General features: G+C 34.1%; 1 protein-coding gene across 1 annotated transcript; it reads right to left on the bottom strand.

Annotated features, from left to right (window-relative positions):
- Positions 1–16949: 16949 nt before the first annotated feature.
- LOC107806220 (uncharacterized) lies at positions 16950–20373 on the bottom strand. Its single transcript, XM_016630344.2, has 2 exons — positions 19749–20373; positions 16950–18868 (listed from the first exon to the last, which is right to left on the bottom strand). The coding sequence occupies exons 1-2, from the start codon at positions 20049–20051 to the stop codon at positions 17294–17296; spliced, it is 1878 nt and encodes a 625-aa protein (XP_016485830.2). The 5' UTR covers positions 20052–20373; the 3' UTR covers positions 16950–17293.
- Positions 20374–21578: the final 1205 nt, after the last annotated feature.

Below are 21578 nucleotides of genomic sequence, written 5' to 3'. Positions count from 1 at the left end.
CATTTTTAAGCAAAAATTCTGATGTTTTAGAGAGAAGGGAGAGTGTTTTAAAGAGAGAGGAAACCCTAGGCTAATTATTCATCAAGTCTTGCTCAAATCTTGGAAGATTAACAAGGAAAACCCACAAGTTCTTCATCTAAGAGGTAAGGTTCCATACCCTAGTTTTCAATTTCGAATATGGGTAGAAAATGGTTGATTAGGAGTATGATTCATGGGTATGAGATTATTATTTATACATGCATGTACCAATAAGAATTGTGGGAAGATTGTTGAACTGAAATAAGTAAGGATTGGGTTGTGGAGTGAAGGAAATCTTGTAGAAGAACCTTGTGGTTAAATTTGCACACCTAGTGTCTAATAAAATACTCAAATGAGATGAGACCATGAATGTCTTCCTAATTATGGTTCAATTTTGTTATGTCTCAAAATAGATCGGGATTGCTAAGAATTCCAGATCATTCTAGAGTTAAGGAAGCTCGATTGAGGTATGTTGGCTAAACTTTCTCTCTTGGAATTGAATTCCATAATGTTTCTGTAAGTTTCAAAATATGGGTTGCATATTAAAAGGTTATGGCTTTGAGTCGTATTTCAATGAAAGATAGTATGCCAAATTGTGTGAGAAAATCTCAATATTCTTAAGACTCTTAAATGCTCATATGTGTACCTAAAGTCTTGATTTGGAAATGTCTTATTGTTGATAATCTATAAAGATGGTTGGAAGTGAAATAAGTTAATTGGGGATATAGAGTGTGGCCAACGTGCCAAGAATTTAAGTTATGATTGTCTCTAGTAGTGCAAATGATTTGAGAAGATGCGATAAAGAATATGAAATGAGCCTCGACTCAATTGTTTAAAAATGACTTCGAAGATAGAATTACCTAAAAGCTTTTGTACTTAATTCATGCCTATTAGTGGTTGCTTTAACTAATGATTTGCTTTATAAATATATCATATGTTGAACTGGTACATTGTCATTGCTAGGGAAGAGCATTGTAAGAATAAATGGTGTATTGATTGTTTATGATTTTTATGTGTGTTTCTATTGTTGGATGGTATGCCTCATTCTTTGGGAAGAAACCATTTGTGTTTGAAGTTTCCATTTCAAATGGATTTGAAGTATATGATTTCTAAAATATCCTATATGTTGATACTTGATGGTGATCTTTGAAATTGAAAGAGGTGAAAGTGTGGAATATGAAATACGGCCATCGTGCCAGGAATAAAGAATCTTGTGAATGGCCTAATGAGCCAAGGAAATATTGTCGTTGTGAATGACTGGGAATACAAATGAGAATTTATACAATGTGAAAGATGCTGAGGTGAGTACAATTGTATTTATAATATTTCTGTTTGCAAATAAAATCAAAAATATTTTTAGGAGCATCGTTAGCAAAACCAAGGAAGGGTGGGTCATAAGGCCCACACCTGAAACTACACGCGCTGGTGTAGGAGTGGATTGTGATTATTCCCCTTATTTGGGATGAAATTGAAACCTTTGGGAAATTATAATATTATTCCCCTTAATTGGGATGAAACTGGAACCTTTGTGGATTGGAAAAGTCAACCCGCACGGCATATGTGGGAAGGCGGCCTAGCTGATCGGGTGGAGATCAGACGCCATATTGCGCATATGGTGGTACTACTCTTGGTAACAACTTTCTTTCGCATCACATGTCAAACCACATTGTTCGTGGGGAGATGGCCTAGCCGATCGGGCATGATCGGACTCCGTGCTAACAAAGACGGTGGTATATCGGTGCTAATGATCTCCCAACCAAAATTGTATATGAAGTTCGTATTTTAAAAATTAATATGTTTTAACTGAACATTTGGATATTGTTGATTATGACTTGTTGTTTCTATGTGTTGATTTTTATTATGTGGGCATTCTATTTTGAAAGAGGACTTTTAGCTATGCATACTAGTGCTATTCGACAGTACTAACAACCTTTTTTGCCAGGGGCGCTGCATCTTTAATGGATGCATGTGGTTCAACAGCAGGCGGCATTGATCAGTGATAGCAGTGCACTCTTTTCAGCTGATTTGGTGAGCCCCACTTCATTTCGGGGTCATGTATATTTTGTTTATCATGTACTGTATTTTGAGGTATAGTCGGGGCCTTGTTGCTGGCATTTCCATATTACTCTTCTATTGTATTTAGAGGCTCCGTAGAAAGATTGTGAGTTGTGGTTGAAGTTGGGAATTGAACTAGAAATGTTGGTATTTGAAAATCATATTTTTCATTAATTCTATAAACTCGTAATATTTTGGAAATTATGAATGAAGCTGCTAATGAGGATGAAAAAGGAAGTTGTTAATAAAATCTTTTCAGTGAATGATTAATGGAGTACATCTCCTCTATATTCATGGATGAGTTTGGGTAGAAGAAAATCTAATAGGCTTGCTCGGCCGGGTTCTCTCGGTTGAGCGCCAGTCACGCTCCCCGAGTTTGGGGCGTGACAATCACCCAGTACCGAGTAAGGCCACTGAGTATGAAATATCAATGAAATCAGTAAGACAACAACAAGAAACGACCACTATGGGTTCCAAAAGTACCGACATAAAGCCTAAACATGATATCTAGCATGAGTGATGGCTCAATTACTTTATCACATGATGAAAATACGGATATCAATAACATAGAACCACTAGTCAGCGCCATGGAATCAACCAGGTCACAATTCTCACGGTGCATGCCCGCACGCCCGTCACTTGGCATATGTGTCACCTCAATACCAATCACATAACATATAAGTTCGGGGTTTCGAACCCTCAGAACCAAGTTTAAAAGTATTACTTATCTCAATCCGAGCAAATCCCTACTCAAATACGTCTTTGCCTCGCAAATCGGCCTCCAAATGATCCGAATCTAGCCACAAACTGTACAATACAATCAGTACGGGCTAAAGGAATCGATTCTACAAGAAATAACGAAGTTATAACTCAAAAATCTGAAATCAGCCCTACCCCCTCCCCCTAGGCCCACGTATTGATAACCAACAAAAGTCTCAAAACCCGAAATTCCATTCACTCACGAGTCTAGCCATACCAAACTCATCAAAATCCTACACCAATTGGTCATTCAAATTCTCGGAATCAACTCTCCAAATCCCTAGCCTCAAACTTTCAAATTACACCTCAAAAATACACCATCTAGGTGGAAGATCAGTGGGGAAACATAATTATCAAAGAAAAATGAACACAGGAACTTACCTCAAGAATCCCCTTGAAAATCTTCTCAAAAATCTACAAAATTCGAGCTCAAAATGTTAGAAATGATGGAAATCTCGGAACCCTCACTTATATAGTTTCTGCCCAGGCCTTCCGCACCTGCAGCACATAACCCGCCTCTGTGGTGACCTACGCATTTACGGCTCATACATCCGCTCCTACGGAAACGCCCCTGCGTGATATCCTCCGCTTCTGCGGAGTCCAGCTCCCCTTCTTTCCTTCGCGTATGCGGCCTTCACACCGCATGTGCGGTCTCGCATGTGCGGGAAAACCTTCGCACCTGCGTCCCTCTGCCTTATCTCGTCCATCTCTGCATCTGTGGACCTTCACCCGCACATGCGGGCTCGCATCTACAGTTACCACTCCGCAGGTGCGATTACACCAACAACCCACATGCTTCAGCAACTTCTCAAATCAAATTCCAAGTCCGTTAACCACACAAAATCAACCCGACGCCTCGAGGACCTCAACCAAACATACCAACAAGTCTTAAAATATTATACGAACTTATTCAAACCCTCAAATCACTTCGAACAACATCAAAAACACGAATCGCACCACAATTCAAGCCTAATGAACTTTGAAATTTTCAAGTTCTACAAACGACGCCGAAACCTATCGAATCACGTCCGATTGACCTCAAACTTTGCACACAAGTCACAAATGACACCACGAACCTACTCCAACTTCCAGAATCGGAATCCGACCCCGATATCAAAAAGTCCACTCCTTGTCAAACTTTCCAAAATTCCAACTTTCGCCATTTCAAGCCTAATTCTACTACAGACCTCCAAATCACAATCTAGACGCGCTCCTAAGTCCAAAATCACCTAACGGAGCTAACAGAATTATTAAAATTCAAATCCGAGGTCGTTTACCTATAAGTCAATATCTGGTCAACTTTTCCAACTTAAGCTTTCCATTATGAGACTAGTGTCTCAATTCATTCTGAAATCTCTCGGGACCCGAACCAACTAACCCGATAAGTTATATAACTGGTATAAAGCACAAATGGAGTACTAAATATTGGGAACGGGGCTACAACTCTCGAAATGACCGGTCGGATCGTTACAAGAGATTAGATGGGCGGCTATTTGTGTTAACTCTTCATACAAAAATACTCGCGTTTAAAAATCACAAATAACAATATAAGTTGATCTAAGAAGTCTCGTATAATGCAAAGAGTTTAACATCTATATAACTTTTAATATGGTTAATATTACGTGTTTTAAAGAATTAACTTAACAGTTCAACTTTTAACGTAGTTTACTTTGTAAAATTATTGCTAAGGAAAGTATTTTTATATGTATAAATTTACTCAATAATTTATATTTCCTAAATAGTAGGAGTTCCTACATTATTCAAATAAGGAAAGATTTAATAGCCATAATTTTAGTTGATTTTAAATAACTCAATTTTAGGAAATAATTAAATGACTATTTTGTCTGGTGTAAATTATATTTTAAAAGGGTAAAAAAGGCGAACGACATTTCACTAAGGGCCTTCGTGCTTTTAATATAGTATAGTTTAGTATAGATATATGTAGGCCTACATGTTAGTTGTAAATGATTTACTTAATTATCCTTTCTAACGCTAAATAAAATGGAAAAGAATGAGGTGAACGCCTAAATGGTAAATCGTGCATGGTTCTATAGGCCTTTAAGTTAGTGAATACAGAACATATCCAAGCCAGTGCTCTATATATATATACTTTATACCAATTTGCGCAAAACTAGTTAGTCCAAATATATACACGTGCATTTATATATGGCTCAAAGCAGAAATAGTGAGTGCATGTGAAAACTTTGTAAAAAATCTGTGTTATTTAAGTCAGTTTAATTATGTATATGATCCATTATTTTAGTGGGTACGATCACATTTGCTATCGAAATACTACCTCCATTCATCTTCAACCCCCATCATCGTGGAATATGTTAAGACAAGCTCGAGGTATATAATGAATCAAGGGAAATCCACCATGTTCGACCTAACCAAACTAGTCATTAATCCATCTTAAAAATAAAAAAAAATAAAAACTACTTCCTATCTAGTATTGTTCAAAGAAATACTAACATCTCAAGGCTCAAGGAAAGCAGCAAAAACAGTAAGGGGAAAATAAATGTAACAGAGAAGAAGGAAATGACGAGTCGGCATCAAATGTAGCCAAAACAAGTTGAAAATGACACCTTCTCTGCCACATTACAATAAGCAAAGTAAGTATGTGGGCTCAAATCTCAACTCAATTGTATCTGCTGACTACTTTTAATTTGTCCCATTATTTCCAATCTTTTCAAAGCGTGATCAATCTACAGAAGCACTTCTCCCCGCTATGAATTATAGAGCTTCCTACGTCCTTAGCTTCTTGTTGATGTGATGGCGTATATATGTAACCTTGTGCAGTGAGTGCTAGCACACACCAATTTTTCAATTTTAGAAATTGATCCGCCGGAACATTTTATCTTTCATCGTCTCTATTTTTCAGTCTGATGTTTCTCTAACTACGTTAATCAGCCACCAAGAAGTGGTCAGACATAACTATTTGGCTCAAATGTATAAATATAACCCTAAGGAAAAATTAGAGAATTGAAAAATAAGGATAACGCTAATCTGCTATGTACATCTATGTGGTAGGTTAATGAAAACTTATATTTACTTGTATGATTATTACAAAGAGAAGCAAATGCACTGATACTTTACATCTAACGACGTCAATCATGAGTTTCGACTTTCGCTAGATCTCCTAATAACAGTACGTGCAATCCTCCTCAGAAGAACTGTAAGAAATAAGTGAATTTATTAACCAACTTAATTAATTGAGACAATGATTTATTTAGTACTGTTTAATTCTGTCAAAACCAACAACAAAAATATTATGTTGCACTTTGATTGGTAACTGACCAACGAAAAACAATTGATATTCTTCTAATCTTTGAAAACCTTGCATAAATAGTTGATGTGATCGATTCTTTCTTTTGAAAAACTACCAAATCATCCACATAAATATAAAATTTCGGATCCACCAGCTACGGTAAAAGGTGATCTTTGTTAATAAAAACTTTGGTCAGGCTTCTCCAAAGGTATGTTTTTTTTCCCAAAAGTATTTTTTTTTCCCAACTTAAGGTGTTTGGCCAAACTTTTTGGTAGAAAAAAAATGTTTTGGGAAGAAGTAGTAGCAAAAATACCCTTAATAATATACACTAGTATTATACCAAAATAACCTTACTTTTTTTAGACCTACATAAGGTATTAATGTGTAAGAGTTTCTTCTTATTTTTAGAATAACTTTCTAATATATATTGACTTCAGGGGTGAATGCTTTTATATTTGTTGAATAATTTTTTAATATATTTAAATTATCTTAAAAGAATTAAAGTACTTTTAAATTTTATTTTCATATTCTACTTAAATAAATAAATAAAAATTGAATTTATTTATTTACTTATAACATTAACTATTAAGTAAATCTATTTATGTCCTTATTTGTAATTTGATACTTAAAAGATAAGTAAATCTATTTATGTCCTTATTTGTAATTTGATACTTAAAAGCACTTTTTGAAAAGTTTAGTCAAACACAAATTATTGGTCAAAAGTATTTTTTAGATTGTTTAGCCAAACAAAATTGTTTCTCTCCAAAAGTACTTTTTGAAAGGCACTTTTTTTAAAAATACTTTTCAAACTAAGCTGATTTTTCGCAAAATAGGTTATAAGACTTAAAATTAAAGAGAAGGTTGAGAGCACTAGTTTAAAATCCTAGAGTAGTTTCTGACAATATTTTTATTATGATAAAGAAATACTATTATATTATATATTGACGGTCTAAATAGTACTTCTTAGCCGCGTTAGTTGATGAATTAATGACAGTTATCAATACTAAATACAGAAAAATGAATTGACAGCTTAAACAAATGATTTAACATAATGGTAGGTTCAAAGATTCCAATAAGAATTATTAATCATATGACGGTGTCCACTTTAATAAACCTTAATAACAATAAAGAAATTAACTTAGAGCCCTTAATTAATTTGCATATCCGAAAAAGTAATCCTACTGTATTGACCAGAGTTGGCTGCATCTATTCTTCACACAAGAACTATTGTACGTCAGGTAGGCACCTTTTAAGTTCCACCATTGAATTTGCATATTAGACATTTACCTAACTATTCTTTTCATTCACTTTAATCAAGTACTCCTAACAGTTGGTATCACTTTCTATATATTATTGTTATTTTAGCAGTATTAGCAACTTAATTTTAATAAATGATTATGCCTTTGTCTGAAACAAGTTGCAAAGTAGTACATGCCATTTTCGGTTTTCGATCCATTTCAAGCCCATAATGATGAAAATGATATTTATGTTATAAGAAAAATCAAATTATGGTGGATGTTTACTCTTCTTTCATGATCTTCTCAAATGTTTAATGACATATTCAATGACATATTTCTATGTTTAATGACATATTCAATGCCATATTTTTCTTCACTTTTTATGCATATATAAAGGTCTTGTAATAGATAAGAAAATACACACAATTGAAGAAGAAAATCTCTTCCTTCTCTCTATCTCCATTTCTTGTTCATATTTTACTAAATTGCTTTTATTTCATAACAACATTTCTTATTTATGTTTTACTAAATTGCTTTTATTTTATAACACGTTATCAACACGAATTGCTTGACCTTCTACGTCAAGACTATGTAAATTATAAGCAGACAATGAGATCAAGTACAATGAAAAATGTCTTGGATGATAATACAAAGATAAGTTTTACATCCATCTAAACCCAGTCATACTTTCATATCTTTGCATTAACTTTATGTGCAGTGTTTAGTTAAAATATATTTTTCAATTATATCCAGTGAAATAAAAAATTGGAAAGGTATGTCTTTATTTGCTACATCTCTTATAGGACAAAATTAATATTCCAACGTATATATATGTTCTGACCGTTTACATACTATGTTAGATAATTATTAAGGTAATTTAGTAATAATATTTTTACCATCACATGATGTATTTCATTGAAAGCAAAATTATCAAATATGTAGGCGATTTTACGGTACCTTGCAAATTTGGCATTCGAATATACAATCAATATAAACTCATTATAGTTATAATTTATAATAGTCAAGGTTATGCATTAAGCCTTAAATATTTTTGCTGGAAACATAAGGCTCATTCCTCCGTATTGAATTTTTTTTTTGGTGAAGTTCTTATAGTCTTTGAAATATAAGTGGTTATAGGTTATGTGCACATTTCCCCTAATTAATTTATTAAAATGTAAAAGTGATTGTATCATTAAAAAAAATGGCATATATCCTAATTAACATTTATGTTGCAGAGGAACTGTTTCAAGATTGAAATAGTTATATAAGTCTTCTTGAAAGTTAATTTACTTATGCCTATAATTATGAAGTAATAATATTTTAAAGGCTCGAGTGCAAGTCTTAGTGAATTTTGGCCTATTATGCCAAAGATTGAGGGTAAGACGATGTGTTCAAGTCACAACGGACTATGCTGATGAAAAGGCGTTGGATTCAAGTTCCAACGCATTATGGCCTAGCATGCCTTTAAATAAAGACAAGTGGTTGACCAATGAATGTGAGCGAGCGAAATGCCAAAATAATAATAGTTATCACTATGGTCATTATAAAAAGGGAGAAATTCTTTGAAGAGAATGTGACTTGTGATAAACATTGAGATTGCATACTCATTCCTCAAAGCGAATGTGAAAATATATATGTGATAAAGATTATGCATAATAATATACTTGTGCATGGCTGGATAAATACTATAACTCACCTCTAAGGGAGGTTTGAGACAAATAAAGATAATGAATATTACTGTGTAGTTACATGAATATATCATTGGTCGCATACATGTGATATGCCAAAAATATTTTGTCAAGCCTTATGAAAGTTATTAAAAGCAAAGTTAAAGTAAGAAATTATTTTGCTTATGATGATTTTGAACATGACAATTATTATGATATGATTCTCTTTGTGAAGGAGACATTCATTATATGGATGGTATGACTAAAGATCTTGTAGTACAAAAGTAGTTAAGAGCTCTAAGAGAACTAATTTTTTACTATCCGGATGAATAAAATTGTTCATGACATTAATATTGTAGTAAGTCTCAAAAGAAACATTCTGATTTACAAATATATTAGCCAAAGTGGTTGGCATATTGAGACTATAAATAAAAAGAAGATTGAATATCTTTATATTACTATAATCATACCGGATAAATATGAAAGGTTACCTGACTTTTCTTCTATTTGTACTACACAAGTATAAGCATGATAATGCAATCACAAGCTACAAGTAAACTAGAGGTTTACTGAAATAAATATTAGTTGGCATGACCGGTTGACCATCTCGGTTCAATTATTATGCGAAAAAATTAATTGAGAATTACATTGGCATATATTGAAGAAATATAAGATTCTTTAAGAATTTTCTTGTGCTGCTTATTCTCATGATATACCAGTTAAAGTTGGGATTGAATCCCTTGATTTCTGGAATGAATAAAAGGTGATAAATATATGGGCCCAGCCACCTTCCATGTGGACCGTATACTATTATATGATTTTAATAGATGCATCTATTCTATAGTCACATGTGCATTTGTTATCAACTTGCAGTTTGGCTTTTGCAAGATTGATTGCTCAAATTATTAGAGCACAGTTCCAGAATATAAATTATGATGATTTATCTTGATAATACTAGTTTAAATCCAAGTTAGTTTAGCAGAAATTGTATGCCTTCAATTATATCTAAAACATTGGTTATGAGAACAAAACTGCCAAAATAAAATTTGGTATGTGATGTATTATTTAATATACAACAGTACTTGTACGCATCTAGCCAAGTTATGATAAGTTCTCCCTATCACAATCGGTTCGGGGTCAAGAACCAAATAATTTCCATCTAGAAATATGAATGTGCTATATGATTTAATTGTTCTACCATAATGTACAAAGATGGATCCCCAAATAAGGCTAGGGATATGTGTTGGTGATCCCAACAATAGGGGGAGAAAATGGGTAGCTGAAAAAGTAATGCATGTAATGAATTATTATGAGTACATCTAGATCCTTGTACGAGAAAATGTGAACTTAAAGTTCAAGTGATAATTCATTTGCAAAATATTGCCAGGCGTATTTGCTGACCCAAAGCTAAATATCATATTCAGCTGCTAATGCTCCAAATAAAATAAATTTTATAATAAATAGAGTCTATGGCATGCATGAAGCATAATAGACTAATCGATTCCAAAGATAAAACTCCTCGAAGAAAGAGAGGAGCAAATGTTCAAGATGGTCATAATAAGGAGGCAAGTGCTCTAGAAGAGCACCACGACATAACACTTTATAAGACCTCATGGGAGAGGCTCAGGTACCTGAAAATAATAAGATAAAGAAATCTCAATAAGTTATGTCTTTATTGGGTAATAGTAGAACCGATAAAAAAAATGATCGTCGACGATATTGTTAATATAATGTAGCGCTCAATATTATTAATATTGACGAGGATCTTGAGCTCAAATCTATCATGAAATTTGGACAGATAAATGATTGGCCAAATGAAAAATACGCAATGAAAATTGATTTCACCTGAAAAATATGAAGTTGGACGGATAGTCCCAACACCTGAAAGTATAAAGCCAGTGGAGGTATAAATGTGTTCTTGTGCAAAAAAAAAGTCAAGTCGATAGACATAAAGACGACTTGTGTCACAAGAAGATTTGTAAATATCCTAGCATTGATTATATAGAGACATGTTCTCCTGTGGTGGATGTCGCCATTTCAGGTTTTAATCTGGCAATACAAAAAAAACGTGATATGCGTATAATGGAAATCATTGAAGGATTTAAATTGTTCTGAAGCATATTAAGGTTTTCAATAAATTTATTAAATAAAGCTTCAAAAATCCTTATACGGATTGAAACAATCAGGACGCATGTGGTATAATCGCGTGAGTGAGTACCTGTTGAAAGAAGGGTACAAGAATGATTCAATTTGACCTTGCGTCTTTATAAAAAGATCTGAATCTAAATTTGTTATAATCGCCGTGTATGTTGATGATTTAAATATCATTGGAACTCCTAGGGAGCTTCCTAAAGAAGTAGACTATTTAAAGAAAAAATTTGAAATGAAAGATCTTGGAAAGACAAAATTTTGTGTTGGTCTACAAATTGAGTATATGAAAAATAGATTTTTTGTCCATCAATCAGCATACACTAAAATGATTTTAAAGCGATTCTATATGGATAAAGGACATCCATTCCGACCTCATGAAAATAATGAAGAGGTTCTTGGTCCCGAAGTACCATATCTTAGTGCAATTGGTGCAATAATGTATCTTTCTAACATTACAAGGTCTGACATAACTTTTTCAGTTAATGTCTTAACAAGATATAGCTCTGCTCATACAAGGAGACATTGGAATGGAATCAAATACATATTGCGGTATCTAAAAGGGACTACCGATATGGGATTATCTTATGGCAATGATTGCAGTCCCGATCTTGTTGGTTATGCCGATGCTGGGTATTTATATGACCCACACAAGGCTCGATCTCAAATAGGCTATGTGTTTACATATGGAGGCACTGTCATATCTTGCCGATCGACTAATCAATCAATCGTGACTACTTCATCTAATCATGTTGAGATAATTGCTATTCATGAAGCAAGTCGAGAATGTGTATGGTTGGGGTCTATAATACACCTTATTCGAGATAAATATGGTTTGAAATGTGACAAACTACCCACAATTTTGTATGAAGACAATGCAGCATGCATAGCCCAATTGAAGCGAGGATTCATAAAGGGGATAGGACAAAGAAAATTTCACCAAAATTATTTTTCACACATGATCTTTAAAAGAATAGTGATATCAATGTGCAACAGATCTGTTCAAGTGATAATATGGCTGATCTGTTCACCAAATCTCTACCAACGTCAACCTTCAAGAAACTAGTGTACACGATTGGGATGCGAAGGCTCAAGGATGTGAATTGATGCTCTCATCAGGGGGAGTTAATACGCGTTGTACTCTTTTTCCCTTACAAGGTTTTGTCCCACTGGGTTTTCCTTGCAAGGTTTTTAACGAGGCAACCAAAAGGCGTATTTCTAAACATGTGTATTCTTTTTCCTTCACTAGAATTTTTTTCTCATAGGGTTTTTTTCCTAATAAGGTTTTAACGAGGCACATTATATATGGACATCCAAGGGGGAGTGTTATAAGAAAATTCAAATTATGGTGGATGTCTACTCTTCTCCAGGATCTTCTCAAATGCTTAATGACATATTTCTATGTTTAATGACATATTCAATGCCATATTTTTCTTCACTTTTTATGCCTATATAAAGGCCTTGTAATAGATAAGAAAATACACACAATTGAAGAAGAAAATAGACAAGTGATATTTCTCATTACTGATCAATGCTATATGAAAAACAGTTTGTCTCTCAAGAACTACTTCATATATCTCTACTTCCCTTTTCTTGAAAAAATTTATCCTTACCTAATGCCTAAGTCAAACATATAAAAGTATGATGCATGTTTGTTAGCTATACTTTTGCCACTTAACCATGATATATTACGTATTCTGACCCCAACTTAATTATATTATATGACCCCAATAAATCAATATGATTTAGGGTAATTAAACACCATGTGTGAGTAAGTATTTATCCGGGTGTGATGGGGTTCAGTTACATTTAATAGAAAGAGATTGATGCATGATGCATCTTGGTCTACACATGGATACGTATACAGACAAGGCTACTGTTAAGTCCATTTCTCTGATTAGGTAAAAGTTTACATATATATTAGTAATAAGCACAGCACTCATGTTAATTGCCTCTAATTTCGATAAAAAGCTAAATGAATAATTGACGTGTTTGCTTCTAATTAATAGCAAGATCTAAATAGTACTGACCTAAAGGCGTAATGGAACCCCTACTGGATAAACTAGTCTTATATAGTAATAGTTGCACTACTTATTTACTATTCTTAGTATAATAATAATTTTTTTAATCACTTTGCTTTGCTTCAAAAGAGAAAGTTGTTACTATAAGGAAATGAAGAAATAAAGCCCAAACTTCCTAGAAAATGAAAGCAGTAGTACACTACTGAAAATGACCTTATAATAAAGCCTTCTTTAAGCTTTGAAAATGACCCCAGGGAATGATTTGTAAAGCTATCTATATTGTTCAAATTTTCACATCAAAACCAAATCGAAATATGTGTGACCACATTTCCTAAGTTTCGTTAATAATAGCTTTTTATATTGCAGTCACTAGACTTTTATAAAGTAATATAATTCAAGCTTCGTTTACTTCGTGTGCCCTCTAACTGATTTATATCAAACAGAATTCGTACCTTCATTTATTCTCGGCGAAACTTCATCCTAATTAGGTTGGGATAAATTATATTTTGTACTACCTCCAATTTGTTTTACATGACGATGAACATATTTGATAGGGAAAAAATCACATCAAAATTTAAAAGTTGGATGGTTTAATGATTTTGATTCATGGAAATTTTCATAACTTATGATCAATTCATTCGACATGTCCTTTTCAACGGACAATTGTTTACATAATTATATATTAGATATATTAATACCCTATCCCTTCCTCTGAAAATCATGGTTTATATACAGAAATGGAATGGGTTAAATATTTTGAAACGTCCCCAAGTTAAAGGAGTTGATAAAAATTGCAATAGAGGGAGTGATATACGGAAGGTCCTATGTAGAATAATACACAAAAAGAAAGGAAGAGAAGAAAGGGAAAAATTTAAAGAGCCGAAATTGGGGTTTGTTAGTGGGAAAATGACATTGTATAGCCGTTATCAAAATAATAGTCGAAAAGATGTATATTTTTTTTGTGTATATACATTTTATATGTTATATACAAAAATTATATAAATTTTATACACTTTTTCGGCTAGCGAATATAAATAGTTTCTAGCGCGAACTAAAAGAGATAATACCTAAGTGGGTCTCACTATCTTCTTTTGTACCACATCAAAGTTCCTATGGGTATGGGGTTAAGAAACATTGAAGCAAAAATGTTATGGATCTGCCTTTGGCCCCCTCCCCCATTTAAGCTCATGATCTTATCTTTTAAATGTGTACGTGCTTCCTTCTGTAGGGTAATAATATGCTCTTTTGTCCTTAATGCGATTCTGTTATGTCTCCTACTTTCATTTGCCTATGTTTATTTCATGGGAATTTGTTGTTTGTGGAGTCTGGAGGATGAAAGACTAAAGCAAACTGGGGAACTATTAATCTGAACAAAGCTGTACAAAACGCCACAGAACGGAAGCTTGTGTGGAACCTTCTAACCTGGCATAACATTGGTACAATGTATTATGACACTTAACCTATAAGAAAAAGATTAGACCAACTTAATGCTAACTGATCTGCCATGGTTTACGCCTTTGTGCATGCGAATTCGCTCATTACTTTTGTTTTGAACTATATGTACATATAGTTAAAATATTTCTAGGAACACAGTTATCTGAAATTTTACTAAGAAGAAACATATTGTCACACAAAAATAATGGTACAGTAGTACTATGTGTTCAGTTACTTCAAATTTTGGATCTACTGTGAGCCTGTGACTGGTGTAAAAAGCCCAGTTACCTGTGAATAAAGCGGTTTGGAGATCGAGGAGGTTAAATGGCAGGACATAGGGAAAGTCATCTAGATGCTATAAAGAAATTTTAACTGACTCAGCAATTCCATGATAGGTTACATGGTGGTAATGACATTCAGCTCAGGAGTAAATGGTATTAACAAAACAGCAAGTTCTAGATTGTGAATGCTGCTAAATTCAAGAAATCCGTTTGGGGCATAGGTGTCCCCCAGAATGATACAAACAAAAGCCAAGAAAAAGTAAAGACAATCACCACCAGCCACACATCATTCTGCTGCTGAATAATTTCAGCAGTCCACTGAAGAAATTAGTAACAGATATTACAACTTGGATATCTTTTGTGCCCCCATCCCTAAATCATTTGTAGGGACAAAATCCATGGTGCATGACTTCACCTCACAATTTTGAGATTTCCCATTTTCCTTTCAATATACTTAAAATTAAATTAAGTGATTAAATCTTCGACGAAGAAACCATCACTTCCATTAGTAAAGTCCCCATGGTAAGTGAGTTCTTTTAAGACAGTAACAACAATTATTAAGGGCATTATTAAAATGTTAGTCTAAGGAAGGGTGAGAGCAAGATTTTGAGGAAAGAAAAAGATTAACCTCTAAGAAGCATGGAGTAAATTCCACCTTACCTCCCTTAACCTTTTAGGGTGTGTTTGGTAATATGGAAAATATTTTCCCATTTTTCACTGTTTGGTTGCACAAAATAGTTTAGAAAATGTTTTTCTAGATATAACATTTTCCTGAAATTGAAAGAAAATGACTTCCCTAGAAAAAGTTAGGAAAACATTTTCTAAAAACTCCACCTACTCTCACATCTTACCCCGCTCCCCTCCCCCTTCTCTCGCCTACCCCGCCCTCCTCTCCAAAAATATTTTTTTGCATCATTCAATTTACAGGTTCAAAATTTTGCGAGTTTTAAAGTTATGGGTTCAGAGGTTTATGTATTTGAAAATTTGCGGGTTTAGAAATTATAGAGTTTACGAGTTCAAAAGTTTGCGGGTTCGAAAGTGTAGCGGTTCAGAAGTTTATCAAATTTATGGGTTAGGAAGGTTGTTGGTTCGAAAGTTTATGGCTTCATGATTATTGTATCTAAATTATTTATCAATACTCTTGAGAAGTTATTTTCCTTAATTTACGTACTAAACACCGAGAAATGAGTAAGATTACTACTTGTTTTCCGAAAAAATATTTTATTGAAAAATATTTTCTACAGAAGACATTTTTCGTTATACCAAACACGCCCTTAGTGTAGGGAAAAAATACCCCCTTCACCACTTGATATGGGAAAGAGAACCCCTTTACCCCAATAGATAACCAGCAAAATGAAAAGCTTGAAATTTACAAATTGTTGACGGAATTTGCAAAATGAAAACCCCGTTGTCGTCTTGGTCACAATCATGTACGATTTCACTTGCAATCATTCTTGTCGATCGATGATGTTCAATCTTCTTTTTTTCACATATCTCAATTAGCAAACGCAAGAAGAGACTAGCTATAAGATTCAACTGGAACCTATCTTTTAGTTCGATTAAAATTTAAAAACCATGGAAAACACCTTTTCGGTATTTATAACTGGTACCTCTTGAACTTCCAAGGGACTTATTTTGTGCTCCATCTGTCATGTATGCGAAAGATTTTTTAGTCTTTAACTCTTTTTTAAGCACATTTAGACTACTAAAAACTTGCTCATTACTTGAGAATATTACGTTTAAACTTGCTCACTGATTCTGAAAGAGAAGTTTTTTTTTCATTTTGTTGGAATTTACAAACTAATGCATGTGTTTCTCTGAAATTGCTGGTATTGTCTCTCCATTATATAGTAGTTCATAATTACATGATCAAAACATGCTAAAAATATTTCAGGATCCGAGTTGGATAAACTTTTGTAAATTCCAGCAACAAATTTTCGTTTTTCTGGTAAACTTTTGAGTCAAAGGGGTTCCCTTTCCCATTCAAAAGGTGAAGAGGTTATTATTTCCCTATACTAAAAGGTTAAGGGGGTAAAATGGAATTTACTAAGAAGCATGCATAGATGGGAATGATTCTGGTTCTATGTTGACTTTACAGACAAACTATACAATTAAGCTCTTTGGTTCATTAGCGACAGGATTAAAATGCCGCATTTTACATAATGGAAGATGGCATATACAAGATGAAAATTACATATAACTTTGGGGTGGATACATTTTGATGTTATCTGGAAGTTCATTGAAAAAATGAACCTCATCGAAATCCTTAAGAGGCAGCTAAGAATAGAAAAAACTGTTACAGCTGCGCTCTATCGCTCCATGTGAATCCAACTACTAGTTCATGATATTCATGAAATTTGTAGAATTACCTCGGTAAAGCAGCAAACTGAAAGCCATCCTCCACCTAATTCATGTGTTTAATTACATTGCACAATTGCGATTTTTGGTTCTCAAATCTTGCTTCCAAAATCTTGGACTTCAAACCATACTTTGGGATTCCCCGTGGCCATTCAATACATCCTTTCATGGCTCGAGCAATATGTGGATTTCTTTGACCACCTGAGCAGCAATGATTCTCAAAATCTTGGTAGGATAGTTCCCTTTCAGCTGGTACATTCTCTGAAGAAATAACATCCGCATTAGATGTTGATCCATTTGAAAGTCCTCCACTCTCATCGAGTGAGATTGTCTTGCAGAATTCATCAAATGACAGTGAGGATCTCCAAAATTTGCGAAAAGAGGATTCTTTCTTCTTTGATTGCTTTGGAGGTACCGAGGAGATTTCACTGGTCTCAAAATCCAGAGAACCCGATTGACCGGTGTTTTTCTCATGATTCACTTTGCCACTAAAAAGATATCTGCCCCCGTCAATACCATTGACAGAGTGCTTAGTTTCACCAAAAGTGTAACTTGAAATCTGATCTTCCACGTGGGTCACTGTACTCCTCCCACTTCCATCTTTGCAACTCTCGCCATGATCAAGAAAGCCATTCAAACACTCACTGCTGGAGTTTGTTGCACATCTTTTACTCTCAGTACCAACAATTTGGACTGCAGAGGAATGGCTAGGAGTGCTACAATCAGTGCACTGATTAGTTCCCAATTTTTTAGCTTCAAAGATAATAGTATCCTCTTTAGTTGTATATATGTCATTCGATATTGGAGAGCCAGAAGAGAACTCGTTTATTTCTTGGATGTTCAATGAGTCAACAACCTGCTTGACCACCTGCGCTTCACTTAAGCTAGTCACATCCACAGTTACATTGCTAGATCTCAAAAAGCTCTGAAGTTCTGATATAAGATTACTCATCAGGCGATATTTTTCTTCTAAAAGTAGTTTCGCATCAATCAGCTTCATTTGAACCCGTTCTTCACGCCAAACCTCAGCCAATTGCAGCATTTTTCTTTCTTCTTCCACTTCCTCACCAAGCCTGGCTTTTTCGCTCTTCAAAGCTTCAATTTCAGTTTTGTCTTCTTCAATCTCCTTGACTAGCTCGTTGCACACATCTTCCAGTAATTCTCTGGATTTTCTTTCTTTCTCATACTCGTGCATATATCGTCTGGACGATACCTTTAAATCAGCTACATCAACCAGCATTTTGGAATTAACAACATCCAGTCGTTTACAATTACTTCTTTCTCTTCTTAAGTCATCTTTTAAGCCATCAATTACAGAATGCATCTTCCGCTGTTCTCTTCTCATCCATGACATTCTTTCTTCTTCCAGCTTCCTCACTAAGTGTTTATATTTCTTTTTAAGGCGTCCCCTCTTAGCTTCTAGCTCTTGAATGCAATTCCGCGCTTCTATTAGTTCAACTTGTAAAGCAGAAGCAAATGAGGTAGTAGCAGTATGTTGACTTTTATAAAGCTTTACAAGGCCATTGGAATGTTTAAATTCTCTGGACATTTTTAAGTGGCCAGGATCCCACTTTGTAGCTCCCTCCACCGCAGATCTAGTGACTGGTATCCTAAAATGGAGCTAGTGATATGAAAATGATCATTGAAAGTGGTCAGAAAGTCTGGATATTAATCAAAGTGGAACTTCCAGTTGAACATCTAGTAGAATGAAATAGAGGTAAGAGAGAAAGAAAGGTCTATCAAAACAAAAACAGGAATCGAAATGATGGAATAATGCATACAAAGCAAGATAAAGCAGACAAGTTAAACCAATGAATAAAGCAACATAGAGCAGGCATTACAGAAAAAATATGGAGAATGTGCTTGTGCAATGAACACAGCATGACTATAGCAAAATATACGGGCATTCTGATTTCTGGGCGTGTGCAGCTGGTGCAAACAATATATACGTCAAGAAAGGTGGTAGACCATATTAGATATTTGTATTTCAGTTTTGGCTTCCTGGCGAGATTAAGGAAACAAATATTTCATTGTTTTTAGGTGGCTATCTACATCCATTATAATATTGTTACATCATACTGGTTAGGATCTCTTACCTTTCCTCCTGTTTCACTTTACAGTTACGTACTTTGGTTTATAACCATAATTATACTCCTCGGCTCCCTAAGATTAACCCTCATAATTACCAGATCAATACACCAAAACATGTCTTTATCTTGTGAAATTGCAGCAGGCAAGCAAGCTGACTATAATTGATATGAGCCAAAACTGTTTGAAGTTTGAACCATTGAATTGAATTCAATGTTGTATCTATTTTGACTTGAAAATTTATAGAATCACTTTATCTTAAATCAACCAAGTATGAAGCATTTTGGTCATAAATAAAGCATTGAAAAGGTTAATGGATGATTGAGGCAGAGAATGCAGATTAAAGAGGTACCTAATCCATCATCCAACAGTAAAATCCAGAAATAATTCATCACTCATGAACATAAACTTACCGGATGAATCAAACCACACTGACACTTCACGCCACCAGCGGTGAACTCCGCCGCCAAATGCCACAGACCAGCGGCGAGCTTCCTAGCAGAGACACCCACCTCTGCCTCATCTTTTTCCTTAAACTTGCTTAGCAAGATTAATCGATTGGGTGACCCACTTCCACCGTTTACCCTCCTCCGACCTCCCGCCACCGGAGGTCTTGTTTTCTGCCGGCGGTGGTGCAACTTCTGATGATCAGTAGTCAACTGATCCTCAATTGAACTAGCAGAATTTGACTTGTAAGTCCCATCTTTAATCTTCATTTTTCTTAATAAGAAAACTTTATTCCCATTTGCAGTTTGTACTCACATGAAGCTCAAAGTTGATCAAACATATGGAGTACTAAATAGTTAGTACATCATTACATGTACAATTTGATTTCAGACTATTTATGTACATATAATTAAAAAATATTTTAAAACTTTAAAGTAGGTAGGTATGTAGAACAAATTTGTGTATATATTTATTATATTTGATTTTGCATTATGAATTAGCTTAGAAAGTTTGAAACAGGGAAGGAGAAAACAAAGGCAGGTCTTAGAGGTTGGTGGGGTTGTCGGACTTTGAGTGCATGAGTCGGTCGACAGAAATTTCTTTTTACAAATTCCTATGACTGTATATTTCAGTATGCGATTTTTTGTTTTGGTCCAACCCCACAAGGTTTAAATTTATGAATACTTTATTTTCTAATAGACCAATTTTGAGTTGATAATGGAGTAATTGCCAATTATGCAAAATAATAATAATAATAAACAAGGTAGGAGTCATACATAATGTTACAAGTGATTGACAAGGCATAATGCATCATTAGAATAAGTCCAATAAAGGATGGAAAAGAACAAAAAATACAAGGTCCACCACCTTGGCTACATACTTTCAGCGTTTGGCTAGTTCATCCATGACTTGGTTAGCTTCTATTTAGATGTAATATATCGTTTTTATCCCCCCAACTTATTCAAAGTTAATAACCTGCAATCATCAATGAAATTTGCATAATGTTCACTTCCATTAGTTAATATGTTAATTACCCCTCTTGTGTCTGTTTTGGTTTCAGTTAAATAAATCCCAATTTGGAGCTTATTAGGACCCGTTTGGCCATAGATTTTGCCAAAATAAACTTGGGTTTTATTTGACAAACACATGTTTGGCCATAGATTTTGCCTACATTTTGGCCAATCCCAAATCCCAAATCCCAAATCCCAAAACCAGCTCAATAGCTGATTTTTTGCCAAAATATCACTATTATATTTTTTAAAAATTATTCCAAACTTTTGTATTTTATAAAAGAGCCCATCATTTATTATTTTGTAACGATATTGTTTCGTCTTCTCGATTATCTGATAGTGTATCATGTAGTTAATTATAAGAAACGATAATTTTGTATCAAATTTATTTATGTTCAGGACTATGGTTTGCAATAATATAATGAAGTTATTGATAATGGTACTGTTGGGTATTTGTGATAGTTTTTAGAACTTGTGGGTATAAGTCATGTTTCATATTTTTCCAAACCAAACTTCACCTAAAACAGATGTCCAAATATATTTTCATCTTCAAACCAAACTTCACCCAAATCAGATTTTTCAGAATAAATTTGGGAATCTACGACAAAAGGCTGGCTTAGTTTATGCAAATATGTTAGGTGTGAAGGGAATATTTTTACTAGTTATTAATCCAAAAATGCATTCATCGTAGCTATTCCAAAATGTTTTCTTTTAAATATTTGTCTAAGTTAAATGAGAAAAGGGGGACAAATTCCTGTTGGTGCTAATTATTGTCACTACATTTTA

Source organism: Nicotiana tabacum, chromosome 17 (genome assembly GCF_000715075.1).
Source record: "Nicotiana tabacum cultivar K326 chromosome 17, ASM71507v2, whole genome shotgun sequence".
NCBI classification, from domain to species: domain Eukaryota; kingdom Viridiplantae; phylum Streptophyta; class Magnoliopsida; order Solanales; family Solanaceae; genus Nicotiana; species Nicotiana tabacum.
The sequence above is the reverse complement of the archived record's forward strand: the minus strand, read 5'-3'. Positions and strand labels throughout refer to the sequence as shown.